This window comes from Eubalaena glacialis, chromosome 15, assembly GCF_028564815.1.
Source record: "Eubalaena glacialis isolate mEubGla1 chromosome 15, mEubGla1.1.hap2.+ XY, whole genome shotgun sequence".
Taxonomy (NCBI): Eukaryota; Metazoa; Chordata; class Mammalia; order Artiodactyla; family Balaenidae; genus Eubalaena; species Eubalaena glacialis.
This window is the reverse complement of record NC_083730.1, coordinates 87,557,307-87,573,814: the sequence shown is the minus strand read 5'-3', so window position 1 is coordinate 87,573,814 and position 16,508 is coordinate 87,557,307. Positions and strand designations below refer to the sequence as shown.

The 16,508-nt window shown below is 50.0% G+C and overlaps 1 protein-coding gene across 1 annotated transcript in view; it reads right to left on the bottom strand.

The window, feature by feature from the left end:
• The window catches only part of DNAH10 (dynein axonemal heavy chain 10), a 157,018-nt gene that overhangs the window by 2,051 nt on the left and 138,459 nt on the right, over positions 1-16,508 (bottom strand). The window contains exons 61-76 of the mRNA XM_061170347.1: positions 16,099-16,320; positions 15,773-15,920; positions 13,260-13,539; positions 12,033-12,262; positions 11,010-11,283; positions 9,399-9,503; positions 8,831-8,985; positions 8,104-8,258; positions 6,331-6,514; positions 5,413-5,613; positions 4,504-4,713; positions 4,275-4,370; positions 3,378-3,549; positions 2,637-2,768; positions 2,243-2,454; positions 1,984-2,151 (exon numbers count right to left, since the gene is read on the bottom strand). Coding sequence (XP_061026330.1) covers positions 1,984-2,151; positions 2,243-2,454; positions 2,637-2,768; positions 3,378-3,549; positions 4,275-4,370; positions 4,504-4,713; positions 5,413-5,613; positions 6,331-6,514; positions 8,104-8,258; positions 8,831-8,985; positions 9,399-9,503; positions 11,010-11,283; positions 12,033-12,262; positions 13,260-13,539; positions 15,773-15,920; positions 16,099-16,320 — 2,944 coding nt within the window. The remainder of the gene's footprint in view (positions 1-1,983; positions 2,152-2,242; positions 2,455-2,636; positions 2,769-3,377; positions 3,550-4,274; positions 4,371-4,503; positions 4,714-5,412; positions 5,614-6,330; positions 6,515-8,103; positions 8,259-8,830; positions 8,986-9,398; positions 9,504-11,009; positions 11,284-12,032; positions 12,263-13,259; positions 13,540-15,772; positions 15,921-16,098; positions 16,321-16,508) is intronic.

Sequence of the window (16,508 nt, the reverse complement as noted above, 5' to 3'; positions counted from 1 at the left end):
GGAGAGAGAAGGCAGCTGCTGAGAGCCTGGGGCTGCCATCCAATGCCAGGGTCAAAGCTGACAAAAGATGTAGTTCACATTAGGGGCAGGAAGATGGTGTTGGGACAACTGGCAGCCCACTGGGAAAAACAAGCTGGATCGCCAAACTCCAGGTGGAGCAAAGATTTAAATATAAAAAATACACCACATGAAGACTCCGCGCTTCCACTGCAGGGGGCGTGGGTTCGATCCCTGGTCGGGGAACTAGGATCCCACATGCCGCGCAGCGAGCCCCCAAAAATAAAAACAAAACAAAAATAAATAAATAAACCACAAAAGTACAAATCAAATCTCCAATGAATGTTTTCAGAATCTTGGAGTGGGGAATACAAAACCCAGAAGCCATAAAAGAAAAGACTGATCTATTTGACTACATTAAAATGTAAAACTTTCCTATGGAAAAAATACCACAAAATCAAAAAGCTTAAGGCAAGCTGGGGAAATATCTGCAACACCAGCAGACAAAAGGGTTAATTCCCTTGATGTACAAAGAGCTCTTAAAAATCAATTTTAGAAGGTGGAGAACTTGAGGGGCTTCCCTGGTGGCGCAGTGGTTAAGAATCTGCCTGCCAACGCAGGGGACACGGGTTCGATCCCATGGGAAGATCCCACATGCGGCGGAGCAACTAAGCCCGTGCGCCACAACTACTGAAGCCCGTGCGCCACAACTACTGAAGCCCGTGCGCCACAACTACTGAAGCCCGTGCGCAGAGCCCATGCTCTGCGACGAGAAGCCACCGGAGAAGCCCGCGCACAGCAACGAAGAGTAGCCCCCGCTCACCACAACTAGAGAAAGCCCGCGCGCAGCAACGAAGACCCAACGCAGCCAAAAATAAATAAATAAATAAATTTTTTTAAAAAGGTGGAGAACTTGATAAAAATGAAATCAAGATACAAAGACAGTTCACAGAAAAACACAAAATGTCTATAAACATGTCAAATACACTCAGCCTCACCATAATTAAAGAAATACACAACCAACATAGTTGATATTATTGTTTACCTATGAAGGAGAAAAAGATCCAAAATATTAAGAACACACCATGTTGCAGAGGGGTGAGGAAATAATCATTCTCGTACATTGTGGTTTCAAGTTCTCCAGAAAACCATCTGACGAGAGCTGTCAGAATTTAAAATGCACACACTCGGATCCAACTCTTCCATCGTACCCACGGAATATACTCGTGTGAGTCTCCAAAGCCATGTGCACCAGAATGTTGTTCGTACTAGCAAAACAAAAAATCCAAAAAGAAAACAAAAAAACAATGGTAACCACCTAAATATCCATCAGGGGAAAGGACACGGGATATCTGAGAGATGGAGTAGCCTAGAAGGAATGACATCTAGATGTACTTAGATGGAACAATCGCCAAGATAGACTCTTAGATGGATAAATCAAGTTGTGCATAGTATGCTTCAAAGTCTTTTTTTTAAAAATATATTTATTTATTTTTGGCTGGGTTGGGTCTTCGTTGCTGTGCGTGAGCTTTCTCTATTTGTGGCGAGCAGGGGCTACTCTTCCTTGCGGTGGCTTCTCTTTGTTGGGGAGCACCGGCTTCAGTAGTTGCGGCACACAGGCTCAGTAGTTGTGGCTCGAGGGCTCTAGAGAGCAGACTCAGTAGTTGCGGCACAAAGGCTTAGCTGCTCCGCGGCATGTGGGATCTTCCCGGACCAGGGCTTGAACCCGTGTCCCCCGCATTGGCAGGCGGATTCTTAACCACTGCACCACCAGGGAAGTCCCCAAGGAAGGGAGGAAGGAAGGGAGGGGGGAAGGAAGAAAAGGAAAAAAAACAGATATGCTTGCAGAGTCCGAGACCATTTCCAGAGCACCCAATCAGCTCCTGACAGAGGTACCGCTGGGGAGGGGAGAAGGAGTCGGGAAGTGGTTTGAGGGGGTCCAGGGCAAGCCTTGAACCAGCAAGCAGACCGCTGCCTCTCACTCACCCACGTCGTGTACTGGCTGAACCTCCGCAGGAAGTAGGGCATCCAGTTTCCGAGGGACTTTAAGGTGTCAGGGGCAAGCTTTCTCCAGATATTAGGGATTTGCCCGAGAAAGAGAGACCTGGCTACATCATCTAATTCACTGCTCATCCCAACTTCTCCAGCCAAGGCCTGTTTATAGAATCAAGAGCAGTCAGGCAAGACCAGCGGGAAACCCAGCACTCCAGCAAGGCAGGAATTTGCACTTGAGGAACAGGCTTACCCTCTGAAGTTCAGCCAGGGACGTGGACATCCGTATGACCAGCTTGTTGAAGCGCTCCAGCTCCTGCAGAAGCACCACTGAGGTGGGGGAGACGGCCGTCCCCAGGTGCTTCCTGACCAGGTCCAAGTCAAAGACTTTGGGCATCTTGTTTTCTATGTCCTTGGCCACATGGCCAATGTACTCATCGCGGCTGATGCCAGTGCTGGATTCCCCTGAAATCAGGACACTTTTTAGAGAGAGCAAGGCACCTGAGTGCAGGACTGGGGCAGCCTGTGCCTTCTGGTCCTCAGAAGGGCACCAACAGTACGGAAGCTATCAGAACCCGAAGCAGCACTTTGCACCAGTGCCCTTTGTCCCCAGTCCGATGACCACAGTCCTCTGCAGGGGACTTTACCCGTCTGAGGCTGCAGCTCCAGCAGGTGAGACCACATGTCTCGAGCTGCCTGAGTGTAATATCCAGTCTCAGCGTTGAGGTGAAGCCCAAACACTTCAGGCGTGTTGGCCAGAGGGAGGGCCTCAATGGCTTCTGAAATGGGAGAGAACAAACAGCGGTTACACCGCCGTGCCACCTCCGATTGCTGAGGGCCCACAGCCTCGACGTCCCCACACACGTTAGACTACGTTCCACCTCTGAGAGGGTGACGTGCTTTTCAAATAAGAATTCTACACCACCACGCCCAATACAGTTCTATGTGCATCTTTTTTTTTTTTTTGCCATGCCTCGCGGCTTGCGGGATCCTAGTTCCCCAACCAGAGATCAAACCCAGGCCCACAGCAGTGAAAGTGCAGAGTCCTAACCACTGGACCACCAGGGAACTTCCTCTATGTGTATCTTTTATGAAAATGGCTCAGTGACTTTCCCAGGGGCCACTCTGCCCTTCCAGGGAGATTCTGATATATTTACCATCCTTCCAGGACAGGAAGTCTGAACTAACTCTATCAGCTCTGAGGCTAGGAAGAGCCCCCTGGCCCCGCTAAAAGGCATAAGAAAACACCCCCGAGCAGTCAAAGAGTCCCACCAGGGAAGGGGTCAGAAGAACCATCAAGCCAACCACAGAAACCAGAACAGCTGAAATGTATGGGCTCCCTTAGAATAAAACATTTAACATAGTTTCTGATGGCTGAGAAATCTCACCAACAAATTTTTCCTTGACATCCCCCGTGGGGATTTTGTAGTCCACTTCCTTGTTCCGGAAGAAGTGGAATGGCTGGAAAGTATCGAAAAGGAAGTCTCCCAGGTATTCATCCATGTAGATGGTCAGGATACGCCGGTCAAAGCTGTCGATGGCCCGTCCTCCGTACATGACCTGACATTACAGGGAGTGAGAGCCGGCCAGGACCCAGAACCTACGGGGTGGGCCCTGAGGCCCCGGGCCCAGTGGATCGTCCAGGGTCAAGCCCGGATGCGCCCTTAGTGAGACTCCTGCTGCCCGGCCACTGTACAGCTCAAACCGTGCTGACTTGCACAGCCTTTGGGCCACTATACACAAGAGGGCTTGTGTGCAGACTCATAGAGCCCAAGGTGATAGCAGTCCTCATGAAATGCTGGGAGCCAGTGTGCAACTGGCCAACTCCCCAAAACATAGCGAACAAGCAAACAAAACAACCCAAGGAGCCAGCAGCCACTTTTGTCTTTGGAACAGTGATGTCTCTGTTTGAGCTACACACAGGCCTCCGGGGAAGCTTTCCCACAAGCGCTGTATAAGGTCGTGGCCTCCAGAGTGGACCTCCAGGCCCGCTGAACAGGAGCAGGGCTCCAGTGACATGCCTGAGGCATCCTCAGCAAGGAACATGAGTCCCCAGGGTGATGAGTGCAAACTCCCAGGTGAAGGTCGTTCACTTAGGACAAAGAGTAACAGGGTGATGAACCGGGGCCGGGGGGGTGTTTCACAGAGACCCAGGGGCCTTCAGCTGACGGGCAGCAGGAGCAAGAGGGGAGTCCCAGGAGGCTCAGGGGCCATGGACCAGGGGCACCAGGCCACAGCCCAGCCCACCCCAGCGGGCCTGCAGAGGGTGCCCAGGATGCTCCTACCTCCCCGATTAGGTACTTGAGGCTGCCCCATGGGATCCGAGGGTCGTGCTGCTGGAAAGCTTTTGTTAAGTATGTGTTCAGAATTTCCATGCAGACCTGAAAAGAGGAGGAACAGGCCTGGGTATCCGAAAACCCATAGTCATTCGCGTTCTGACTGTTTTCTGAAAACGTGGGCAGGAACAACTAAGGAGGGAGTGTCCCCGGGGAGAGGCAGTAGCCGCCTCTTCACCTGGAAGTCAGACTCGTTGAAGTCATAGTACACGTTCCACCCGATCTTCCCGAACTTTCTCCTCTCCTGCACCACAGCATGGAAGAACGCCAACACGTAGACCAGGGACTTGAAAGCAGGGTGTGGACACTGGTCCAGCACCTCAGGAGAGATCTTGAAGTACGTCGCTCTCATGTTCAGTTTCAGCCCGTTGGGTGGCTCGGTGACAACCTGTCGGAAGCAAAGACCGATGGTGATGGAAACCCCAGGCCCACGAGCAGGGCTCTGAAGAGTGTGCAGACTGCAAACGTCTTGGCTTTCCCTCCGTCCTTGCAAAGCCATCTTCCCTATACCCAAGGGCCCACGTGAATGAGTTAAAAACTAGACGTTGTTCCAGCTCTGCCCTGACTCATCAAATGACCCCAGGAAGGCTCTTTTAACCTCCTCTGATCCATGGGATCCTCAAATGTAAAGTAGAAGTAGCTAAGTTTTCCCTCTCCCTGTCCTGGAGGAAGAGAGAGATGACGAAACCATTCCCCAAAATGTTCCCAGAGACGAAATTAAACAGGGCACGTAAACTCCTTGAAACTTACACACACAAGCACTCCAGTTCTGCGGGCTGTGGGAGGGCCGATCATTAGAGTTAAAAAGGATAAATGTGAAGTCCATGAAAACTAACCCAGAAATTGTTTTGAGGACATGCAGAAGTGATAAAGACAGACCTGGGAGTCGTCATTGTCACCCAATAATTGTCACCCTATTCTGGACAGTGCTCCCCTCTGAAGGGAGAGGGAGAAATGGAATTGGGAAGGGGGGGGGTGTCCCTGGGGTCCCTGTGGGGTCCATCCTAAACACACACACGCACACAGCAAAACGGGAGTGAGGTAAGGAACCGAGCCGTGGGCACGTCTGTCTGTCCTGCAGCCAGACCTTCAAGGACTTCTGCAGGATCCCGATGGGGAAGCCCTCGGTGGGGTCCGTGGTGAGCCACAGGCGGAAGTCGGGGTGGGGCTTGGTGATCCTCTCCAGGGACTTCTCCAGGTCCTTCAGCCACTTGACCAGGAGATGGCAGTTCTGCAGCATCAGCCACTGCCCTCGAGCCACCGCCGTCTCCAGCAGCTGTAGGGCCACCTGCTCCGACAGAGACAGAAAGCAAGAGTCGGCGTCCCACTGCCACACCACCCCGTGCTCTCCCAGAGGCCCGCTGCAGGCACCAGGAAGCTACTGGCCACTGCAGCAGAAGCCACAGAGGAGCCAGCGGCCCAGGAGCTACAGAGGGAGCCTTTGAAGCAGCAGCCCCTTAGACTTCCTCCGGGGCCGCCCAGGTCCGCTGGGCTGCACTCACTGGCCTCCCTCAGCCCCCAGAGCTCCAACCTCGGACACAGTGGCACCTGCCCCCTGACCAGTTGGCCTTGCCACTGGGGCAGTGACAGCCCTGATCCAAAACGCGGCTCTTGCAAGGGCTGAGGGAGATAAAGACTGGATGTGAAAGGGCTTTGGAAACAGCAGAACACACCGACGGTACCAGGCTGGGCAATCACAGCAGGGTACCAGGCTGGGCAATCACAGCAGGGTACCAGGCTGGGCAATCACAGCAGGGTACCAGGCTGGGCAATCACAGCAGGGTACCAGGCTGGGCAATCACAGCAGGTTAGCTCTAGAACTATACTACTGTTCACACTGTCATCGCTGTGACGTTTGATTACTGCTCCGTAGACCGGAAATGCATGGCACTTGTGTGTGTGGGGCGGCACTCTTAGCTTAAAGCCAAACATTCGTTAATTCATTCCTAACAGGGCCGGTGACCTCACCCACATTTAGAGCTTGTTCCTTCCAACAACAATTTACCTTTTCTTGACCTTGACCCATGGCAAGGAATTTGAGGCGGTTCCCTCCAAAACCACTGTGCTCGGCTAATTTCATAAGGTCACTGGCAGGGTCAGAGCCAGGACTCAGGATAAACACAATGGGCCAGTTGGGTGTGCTCTGCTCAAAGATGGCTTCAAAGCTGATCATCGGAGGCTGCACGTACCTGGGGAAAGAAACACGACTGGAAAACGCTCCCGGGAGGACAGCGCCAGGCAGGGGCCGGCCAGTCCGACCAGCGCTCTTCCTCCCAGTGTCCAGAACCTTCTGACTATTCCTCTGGTATGGCTCTTTGCTCAGCCTTGTTTTGGAATCCAGTTTTTACACACATCTCGTTCACTGGACGGTAATAAGCTCCTGGGTGATGGGGACCTCTCTGCACGGCCCGGTACATCCGGGTTGGGTGGTTCAAGAGACCTGTACTGAGCTGCATGCCTCCTGACAAGCCGGCCTTCCAGGTGGACGTGCCCTGGGCACTGAGCCCAGAGGTCCCACACCGGCGGCTCTACAGGCGTGTCCTGAATGGCCTGCATCTCGAGATTTTTTAAAAATTAGTTGCCAGCACATAACGATTGGGAGATTTCATGTAGAAATCCAAATTTCTAGTTTCCTTTGAAGAGTCAGAGATCTGGGTCCCCGCCGCCACCTGGCATCAGTCAGCAGGAGTTAAGGGGCTGCTGGCCAGGGCTTGACCTCTCCAGGGTGCCCGAGTGCTCGTCCAGCCACGCTCAGTCCTCTCCATCACCTGCTGGCCGTGGAGGCAGATTTGAGTTTGTCACCCTAAGTTACCCATCCGGCTTCGCCCTCGACTCCAGAGCTACCAATATGGGAGCCATCAGGCACGTGTGGCTATTGAGCACTTGAAGTGTGGCTAGTCCAAACTGAGATGTGCTGTACCTGTGAATTCACACAGGATTTTAAAGCCTTAATATCAAAAAAATATGCAAAATATCTCAATCCATTACATGTTGAGATAATATTTTAATATTTGAGTTAAATATAATTAGTTATCAATACATATTATTTATATTATATGATATATTAATATATATAACTTATGATGATTGTTATTAAAATTAATTTTGACTGTTTCCTTTTTTATAAATTTACTTTTTGTAATTGAAGTATAGTTGATTTACAATGCTGTGTTAGTTTCAGGTGTACAGCAAAGTGATTCAGTTATAATATAAATATATATTCTTTTTCAGATTCTTTTCCCATCTAGGTTATTACAAAATACTGAGTATAGTTCCCTGTGCTATACAGTAGGTCCTTGTTGTTTATCTATTTTATATATAGTAGTGTGTATATTTTACTCCCAAACTCCTAATATATCCCTCCCCCTCACCTTTCCCCTTTGGTAACCATAAGTTGGTTTTCTATGTCTGTGAGTCTGTTTCTGTTTTGTAAATAAGTTCATTTGTATCATTTAATAATTAAATACAGTTACTTATTATTAGTAAATATATGTATATTATTATATATTAATATATTTTATATGCTTATGATAACTGTTATTAAAATTAATTTCACCTGCTTCTGTTTGAATGTGGCTACCAGAAGACTTGAAATTACATATGTCACTCACACTGTATTTCTCTTAAACAGCGCTGCTCTGGAGTGGCTACCAAATCATGCTCAAAGGCAGTCCTCTCTGGAGCTGGCCCCCCACTGCCATCCGTGAGTCCAGGAAGGCGTGACATTAGATATTCTACCCCACAGAAAGGGCCAAGCAAACACAAGCAACTCACTTACTTCTCTCCCATTGTTACAGTCACGTAGTCAGTCACGGCCCGATATACCCGATCCATACGGAAACAGCGCAAAATAAGCAACTTCTGGAAAGGGGTGATGTTGTCATCATAACCCAGGGGGAATGGAAACTGCTCGAGTGAATCCAGGTCATACCACTGGGAAAAGCGAAGAACATTCATGCTGGCGTCAACTGAGAAATGATATAGGCCCCCCTTTTTATGTGAAGGTCCCAAGAGCCCCTGTAAAGGGGTGAAATCTACAGGCCACGTCTAGTCAGATCTGTCATTTTCTACCCCCCAAACTCTGAACTTTAGGAAGGGATGGATTGAGTCTTATGGACTGTTGAGTTCCCACTGCCCATCAAGGGACATGGTCCATCCACAGATGCTCAAAAAGTTTCTTGAATGGATGGATGGACAGATAGATAGAGGCAGACGGACAGACGGATGGATGGACGGATAGATAGACAGATGGACAGATGGATGGATGGATGGATGGACAAATGGATAGATAGACAGATGGAGAGATAGATGGATAGTTCTCCCACAAAACTAGCTGAACTAGATAGAGGAGAATTCCATCCAGGGAGTTAGAGGGCATTGGCTACACTCTGCACGAGCCACTCAGAGGCAGATCTTCGCACTCATAGGGAGTGAGGCTACAGATTAAGTGTGGAGATTAGCGACATGCGGGGAAGGGAAGGAGGAGAAAGAGAACACTTGCTCACCTCCTGCCAGACAGTCAGATGTTTCTCCACATCATCAGGAAGAGTCCCAAAGTTGTCTGGAAACGTCTCTGATAAAAGAATGATATCTTCCCATCCCTGGTCGGACAACCAAGCACAGGGTTTTTTCCGTTTGCTTTTCTCCAGGGAAATGTTTCCTAATCACAACAGGATAAGAAAAGTAAACAGCCGACACCAACACACGGGGAAGAGTAAGCAGCTCCATTCCTGGGCTTCCCTCACTTTGGGGGAAAATCCACTTCTCAAAAGGGGGCTGGAAAGAGAAGAGGGTTAGGCTTCCCCTGTCACCGTCCATAACTCCAGCCAGGAAGCTCTGCGTGGCTTCCAGCCTCGGGGCAGCCTTAAGGCAGAGGCTGGCTGCTCTGAGTTAACTCGAACTAGCTCTGAGGCTGGAACTGTCAACTGAGATATTTACTAAAGCAGTGCTATTGGAAGCCAAGTTTTAAGGAAGGCAAATTTCTGCTGTTGTTTGTTTTGGTGAACAAACTCATACACATGTGCAACGTGGGTCCAGGGAGTTGGGAAGCACGAAACGAGGCAAATTCATTACCTTTTAAGAAGAAATCTAATTCTTCCTGGGGGACTCTCTCCTCTGCTTGTTCTATCTTGATAGTCATATTGAAAGAAAAAAGTAACTTGTGCCTCTCAAACAACCCTGAAGAGAAACAACAGACGGGTCTGGATAAAATAAAGGCATTTAAACACAGGGTTTCTTATGCACACCATGCTGAAATTTCAGAGAAATGAACCGAAGCACCTCAACTGCACACTTAGTTGCATTTAGCCATCTTTGCATTTGGTGTCCGTGAACACCTGCGAGCAAAAACTATGAGCTCGATTGACACGTCATGCCCAAAAGTGCAACGGGCAGTGACCCTCGCTCGTCCGCACCTGGAATGGTCACGTCTCCGGGCGGCACTTCCCACGCCCTCGTGGGAAGAGGAGGGGGGCGTCCCCCCCAAACAGATGAAGGACCGTGTGGCGGAGGTTAGGAGCCACCTTCTGAACGAAGTGCTGGTCGTTTGCCTGACTCAAAGCAAAAGTTCTTACAGTGGAGAAGAGGCATTAACAAACTTTCTATAAAGGGCCAGAGAGTAAATCGACTCGGCTTTGCAGACTAGACAGTCTCTGTCATAACTACTCAACTCTGCCATTGTACTGTGAAAGCCGCCATGGACGATCTGTATAGAAACGGGTGTGGCTGTGTGCCAATATAACTTTATTTACAAAAGCAGGCGGTGGGACAGATTTGGCCAATCTCTATTGCAGAGTAAGCCCATTCCATCAACACACGCTTTATGGATAGGAAGACGCAAAACACTAGAGTTCTTGTTTTTGTTTTTTTTTTAACAGAAGAAAAAAATACATGTAAGTCAAAATGTGTGATTTGAATTCTATCTTATACGTGTTAGAAGGGTTGGTTACTTAAGTGAGCCCTATAGGATAGCCCTCAACCTGTTTCCTACCCAACACAATTTTGAGCTGTGTCCCCCTCAAAATCCATAAGTTGAAGCCTTAATACCCAGTACCCTCAGAGCTGGAGACAGGGCCTCTAAGAGGTGATTAGGTTACTCAGCCATAAAAAAGAACGAAATCATGCCACTTGCAGCGACATGGATGGACCTAGAGATTGTCATACTGAGTGAAGTAAGTCAGACAGAGAAAGACAAATATCATATGATATCGCTTATATGTGGAATCTAAAAAAAATGGTACAAATGAACCTATTTACAAAACAGAAATAGAGTCACAGATGTAGAAAATAAACTCATGGTTACCACGGGGGAAAGGGCAGGAGGAGGGATAAATTGGGAGATTGGGATTGACGTATACACACTACTGTATATAAAATAGATAACTGATAAGAGCCTGCTGTATAGCATAGGGATCTCTACTCAGTACTCTGTAATGAATCTAAAAAAGAGTGGATGTACGTATACGTATAACTGAATCACTTTGCTGTACACCTGAAACTAACACAACATTGTAAAGCAATTATACTCCAATAAAAATTAATTTAAAAAAATAAAAAAATAAAATGAGGCTGTTAGGGAGGGCCCCCATGCAATCCGACTGGTGTCCTTATAAGAAGAGGAAATTTGGACACACAGACAGACGCGCACAGAGTGTCGGTCCTAAATCGGTGTGAACAGGTGCTCACCTGTGCAGCCATAGTTATAGATGTTGAAGGTCAGCGTGTCCATGATGTTCCTTAATCGCTTCACAAGAATGGAGTCAGGCAACGACTTCTTGAGTGACAAGCCGAAGACCTCCAGGAAGGCGATCAGGGAGTGCTGGTACATGGAGCTCACCAGGGCCATCTCCGACAGCACGAAGAACAGGATGGCTCCCCTCCGGGCGGCCGGCCGGTAGCCGTCCCGCAGCCTGTCGATGTCCAGGGCTGTCTTCTCCGCCAGCTTGAGCTTCTCTGATACCTGAAGAAGAGGCGCACGTTGCCACTTACAGCCGAAACCAGGAAGACGTACGAAACGGGCGAGAAAGTAAGAAGGCGGAGGGCGGGGGTGGGGGAGGGCAGCAGCAAAGAAACCCATGCAGCGCTCACAGGAAGGGCCCCCAGCCTCTCGCCAGATGTGGTAGATATTTGTGGCTCCACCCCCCCTGCCCCCATGCCCCCTTCTCCTAGTAACAGTCCCTGAGTTTGATCTAGAGAACTACAGTTTCCTCCTTTCATTCACATGTGGGGCTCAACCCCGAGGCCAGGAGGGGATCGGGTGAGTGAGGTCCAGCGAATCCACACATGGCATCCCCAGCCCGTGGGAGTGGTTTGGGGTGCGCACGTGACTTCAGTGACAGGAAAAGATTCTCATTCTTCTCTTTGGACTTGAACCTCAGTGGACATGAAGCCAGACCCAGCTTGTGACCAGGAGGGGAGCTTGGCTCCACAGGGAGGCAGAGAATGAAGCCAACACATTAGAAGGTCCAGAAATGGAGAGAAACTGAGCCCTGGATGATATGCTTGGAGTCCTGGATCCAGCCCCGCCTGAAGCCATCCCTCGACTTTTCTGTTTTCTAGGCCGATAAGTTCCCTTTGGACTTAAGCCACGTAGGGCCAGATTTTCTATCGCTCTCAATTAAGAGAGGCTGCCTGGGTGCACAGGGGTCCCTGGGAACGCCTCTGGGCCTCCGTGGCCAGGATCGATACACCTTTCTGCACAGTTCGTACCTCTGTGGCTTTGGATTTGGTCTCCTCCAGGGTCTGCACCAGGTCCGCGTTGTCCAGCATGTTCCCCGTGGAGGCGGCCAGCTCCCGGAGGAGGGAGTCCTCCAAGTCCTTGAGCAGGTTCTTGTTCTCGCTCGTCTCCTGGATGAGATGCCCCCTCTGCTCCTCCAGCTCTCGCCTCTCGCAGGCCACCAGCACGCTCAGCAGCTGGTCCTCCAGGCCTTTCCGCGTGACTGTGGGGGGGCGAGGGGAGGCCCTCACCACCGCGTCCCCCTGCCAGCCTGGTCACCGTCTCGTCTCCCCTACACAGCAGCGCCTGGGGCAAGTGCAGGGTGGGCCCAGCATCCCAGAACACGAGGACTCGCTCTCCCACCAAAGCCATTCTAAAGCCCCAGGTGAGAAATATGGGCCAGAACAAAACAGAGATGCTGTTACCTGGAGTAGTGGACGGCAAGTGTGAAGATGCACTGAAATCAAATCCAGGGCGCCCACATCTTGGGGGACCCTCGTTAGATATCTGGGTTTATACCCAAACTTTTTTTTTTTTTTTTTTAAGCCACGCGGCTTATGGGATCTTAGTTCCCCAACCAGGGATCGAACCCAGGCCCTTGGCAGTGAAAGCACGGAGTCCTAACCACTGGACCACCAGGGAACTTCCTAACGTGTACCCAAACCTGATTCACTTACCTAGGAACCCGTGTGACCACCCTAGAAAATATGGGAAGTGGCATTCAATTCCTAACCGAATTCAACTGAGAGGAAGAGGGAAATCCAAAATCATACCGTGTATTTAAATACACAAATACAGTATAACTTCCTGCTGCAGCAGAAAGGGGTCTCACCTCGCTCCGAGGGTGAATGTCTGAGCCCCGTGGTCCAGACTCAGCACATCTCAAGACACATAACTCATTGCCTTCTAAAGGCCCCCAAACCTTTTGGTGTTGCTTCCTCATTAAGAACTGATTGGTTGGGACTTCCCTGGGGGTCCAGTGGTTAAGACTCCGAACTCCCAATGCAGGAGGCATGGGTTCGATCCCTGGTCGGGGAACTAAGATCCCGCACGCCGCACGGTGCAGCCTCAGAAAGCAAACCAAAAAGAACTGATTGGTTGACTATGAAAGATGTGACTCTGAGAATGATTCACCGAATGAAGTGATGTCCCATGAAAGCCTTGAGCTCAGATTGTGGTCTCCACCTAAAATTCGGCACTGAGGCTCTGTACATCCTTACCAGTATAATTGATCACCATGGCTTTCCCAAACACGGATGGGCTATATCTGGGGTTGGCCAGCTTGGTGTTCAGATACAGTCTGAAATTCGAATCATAGTCTACTTCCTTGTCTCCCAGTATGATAAACTGCCGCCCTTGGGAGACCTTGATGTTTTTTTCTAAGACGTTATCAATCACAGGGTCGATGTACTCATCCACATCATGGAACAGGAAAGGCGTCCCGTACTTTATGGATATCTCCAGCTGCTTGAGGAAGTCAGGGTCATTAAAGGAAGCCACCTGGAAGGGAGGGGAGGCAGATGCTAAAAATCAGCTCACTCGCCAGATTCAAGAGGAAAAAAATCCTTGGAGGTGGCAGGGGACATGTCAGCACCTTGAAGGGAGGCAGAGGGGAAAACAGAACAGGGAGAGAAGCAGGGCAATGTAACCCGTATAAACCATGAGGTTCGGGCTCTGAGCAGCCTCTCGTTCAAAAAGCACAGGTCAAATAAAGACACAGACCTACTAGAGAATGGACTTGAGGATATGGGGAGGGGGAGGGGTGAGATGTGACAGGGTGAGAGAGTGTCATGGACATATATACACTACCAAATGTAAAATAGATAACTAGTGGGAAGCAGCCGCATAGCACAGGGAGATCAGCTCGGTGCTTTGTGACCACCTAGAGGGGTGGGATAGGGAGGGTGGGAGGGAGGGAGATGCAAGAGGGAAGAGATATGGCAACATATGTATATGTGTAACTGATTCACTTTGTTGTAAAGCAGAAGCTAGCACACCATTGTAAAGCAATTATACTTCAATAAAGATGTTAAAAAAAAAAAAAAAAAGCACAGGTCAGCAGCCAAAAGTGATTAGGAGAGAATCTCATCACATCTCTCAGAAGACTTCAAAAAGGATCCAAACACAGAGTCCACAAAAAAAAAAAAAAAAAAAAAAAAAAATTCACTCCCCTCCAAACCTTAGGACTGCTTTCTTATCTCTTTTCTCAAAACATCTGTAAAATCTCTTCCTCTATTCCAGCCCCTGGGACCTCCTCTTCTCTTCCTCTCCCCTTCCTCTTCCCTTCCTCTCCCCTTCCTCTCCACCCTCTTTTATTACATTGATGTACTGAGCCTCTCATCCCATATGTTGAACCCTCCCTCTTTAAGAGATAGGATGGGGATAGGAGTAGGATTGAGGGCTAGGAGAGGTCTGGCAATTGCAGAACTCTCTGGAAGGCTCAGGGAAGAGGGACGTCAAGGAATATTCCTGCATTGATGATATTCGTCCCACTACAGTTATATGTGAATTTGGGGGGTGGATGTTCCCCCACCCCCTGACCTTGGGCCGCTTCCCCTACCTGCATGTACATACCTGGAAGCAAGGACCAGAAAAAACAAGGAAAAGATAAAAATGGAAAATCATGAATTGTTAATTATTTCAGTAAAACGTAACTGGGCCCCAGCAACTTCACCCAAGAAAATTAAAAACACATGCCCACAAAATACTTGCACATGAATGTTCACAGCAGCACTGTTCATGACAGCCAAAAAGTAGAAACAACCCAAATGTCCATCAACTGATATGTAGGTAAACAGATTGTGGTCCATCCATGCAACAGACTATTATTTAGCCATAAAAAGGAATGAAGTACTGATACATGCTACAATATGTGTTGATTAAGCATTTGGAAACAATGTGATTGCTATTGTACTTAATACATATCTTTGAGACAGAATATGTCCCACAAACATTTATAGAGGCCATGTTAGATGCTGGGTTCTGCTGAGCCCTGGAATTGAACAGAGCCTTTGAAAACGTTGGATTCGCTAAGCAGGGAAAATGTATTTTGAAAACATTATGCTGAGTGAAAGAAGCCAGTCACAAAAGGCCACAGACTGTACAATCCCACTCATACTTAATGTCCAGAATAGGCAAATCTATAGAGACAGAAAATATATTAGTGGTTGTCAGAGGCTGGGGGTTAGGGGGCAGGAGGGGAAATGGAAGTTTTGGGGGTGGTGATGGCTAAAGGATACAGCATTTTTGGAGGAGGGTGATAAAAATTGATCCTGGTGATTGTTACACAACTCGATGTGTAATATACTAAAAGCTACTGAACTGTATTCTTCAAACGGGTGGATTGTATGGTAGATGAATTATATCTCAATCAAGCCCCTCCCCTGCCCTCCAAAAAGAAAGTGACCGAGCATCTAAGGCCACTTGGCTCTGCACTGCGTAGGGGGAACGCAAAGATGAACACAGCACCGTCTTTGCCTTCAGGTGACCCACAGGGCAATGAATAGGCAAAGGGCAGAGTCAAATCCGAGGTGGTTCAAGCCGCCCTCCAAGACTCAACAGGGTGGGCGGGCCAGGAAGGGGAGGGCTCTGCTTGGGGCCTCAGGGTGGTGGCATTTCAGCTCGGCCTTGCTGGAGGCCTGGGAGCACCGGGGAGAACCGGCTGGGCCCCAAGGACAGCAGGAGGGCGAGGATGTGGAGCGGTGTGGGGGGTGTTGGGGGGGGGCAGCCGTACCCGCAGGTTGTTCTTCTCCTCTTTTCTCTTTATCCAGTTGAGGGCCTGCTGCTGCGGGTCGATGCAGAGGGGGAAGCGGCTGGCCCGGGTGGTGAGGATGCCGTTCTGAACCGAGAGCTCGTCGGGGGGCAGCCCCTGGGAGCCCCACCTGGAAGGGGCAGCGACAGGGGAAATGGGGATTTTTCTGGCTGAGCTGTGAGCCAACGGGGAGCTTCCGAGGCAGGGGAGCTGGGTGGGCAGTGCTCCCTGCCGTCTCTGTGCAGGTGGGTCAGCCGCATGCCCCCCGGGCTCTGTGCCCCGTCCTCCCAGCCCAGGGTCACCCTCACCTGCTGATCTCAATGTCGTCCGTGAGCAAGTTCTCGAGTCGGAAGGGCTGGCTCAGGGGGATCCCCCGCTCCAGGATGTCGCTCTGCCAGACCTGGTTGACCATCTCGTCGCGGAACTCCCACGTGAAGGCGCCCTCGTAGCTCAGGAAGGCTGCGCACAGCAGGCAGTCACCCAGCAACTTCACGCGCCGGTGCACCAGCTCGTCCAAATCGTTCAGCCACCTGGCGTGGGAGGCGGGGGCTGCCGTGAGCAGTCACATTCCGGCACAACCCGAAGGAACTTTCTAGAAGAGCCAGACTGACACACGGCCGGGAGGGGGCTAGCCAGAAGGAAACATTTTCTGAGATGTTCTTTTCTTGTAGAGGACAGAGATCGCCAGCTCACTTTGCCGTTTCCCTGCCTAGTGAAC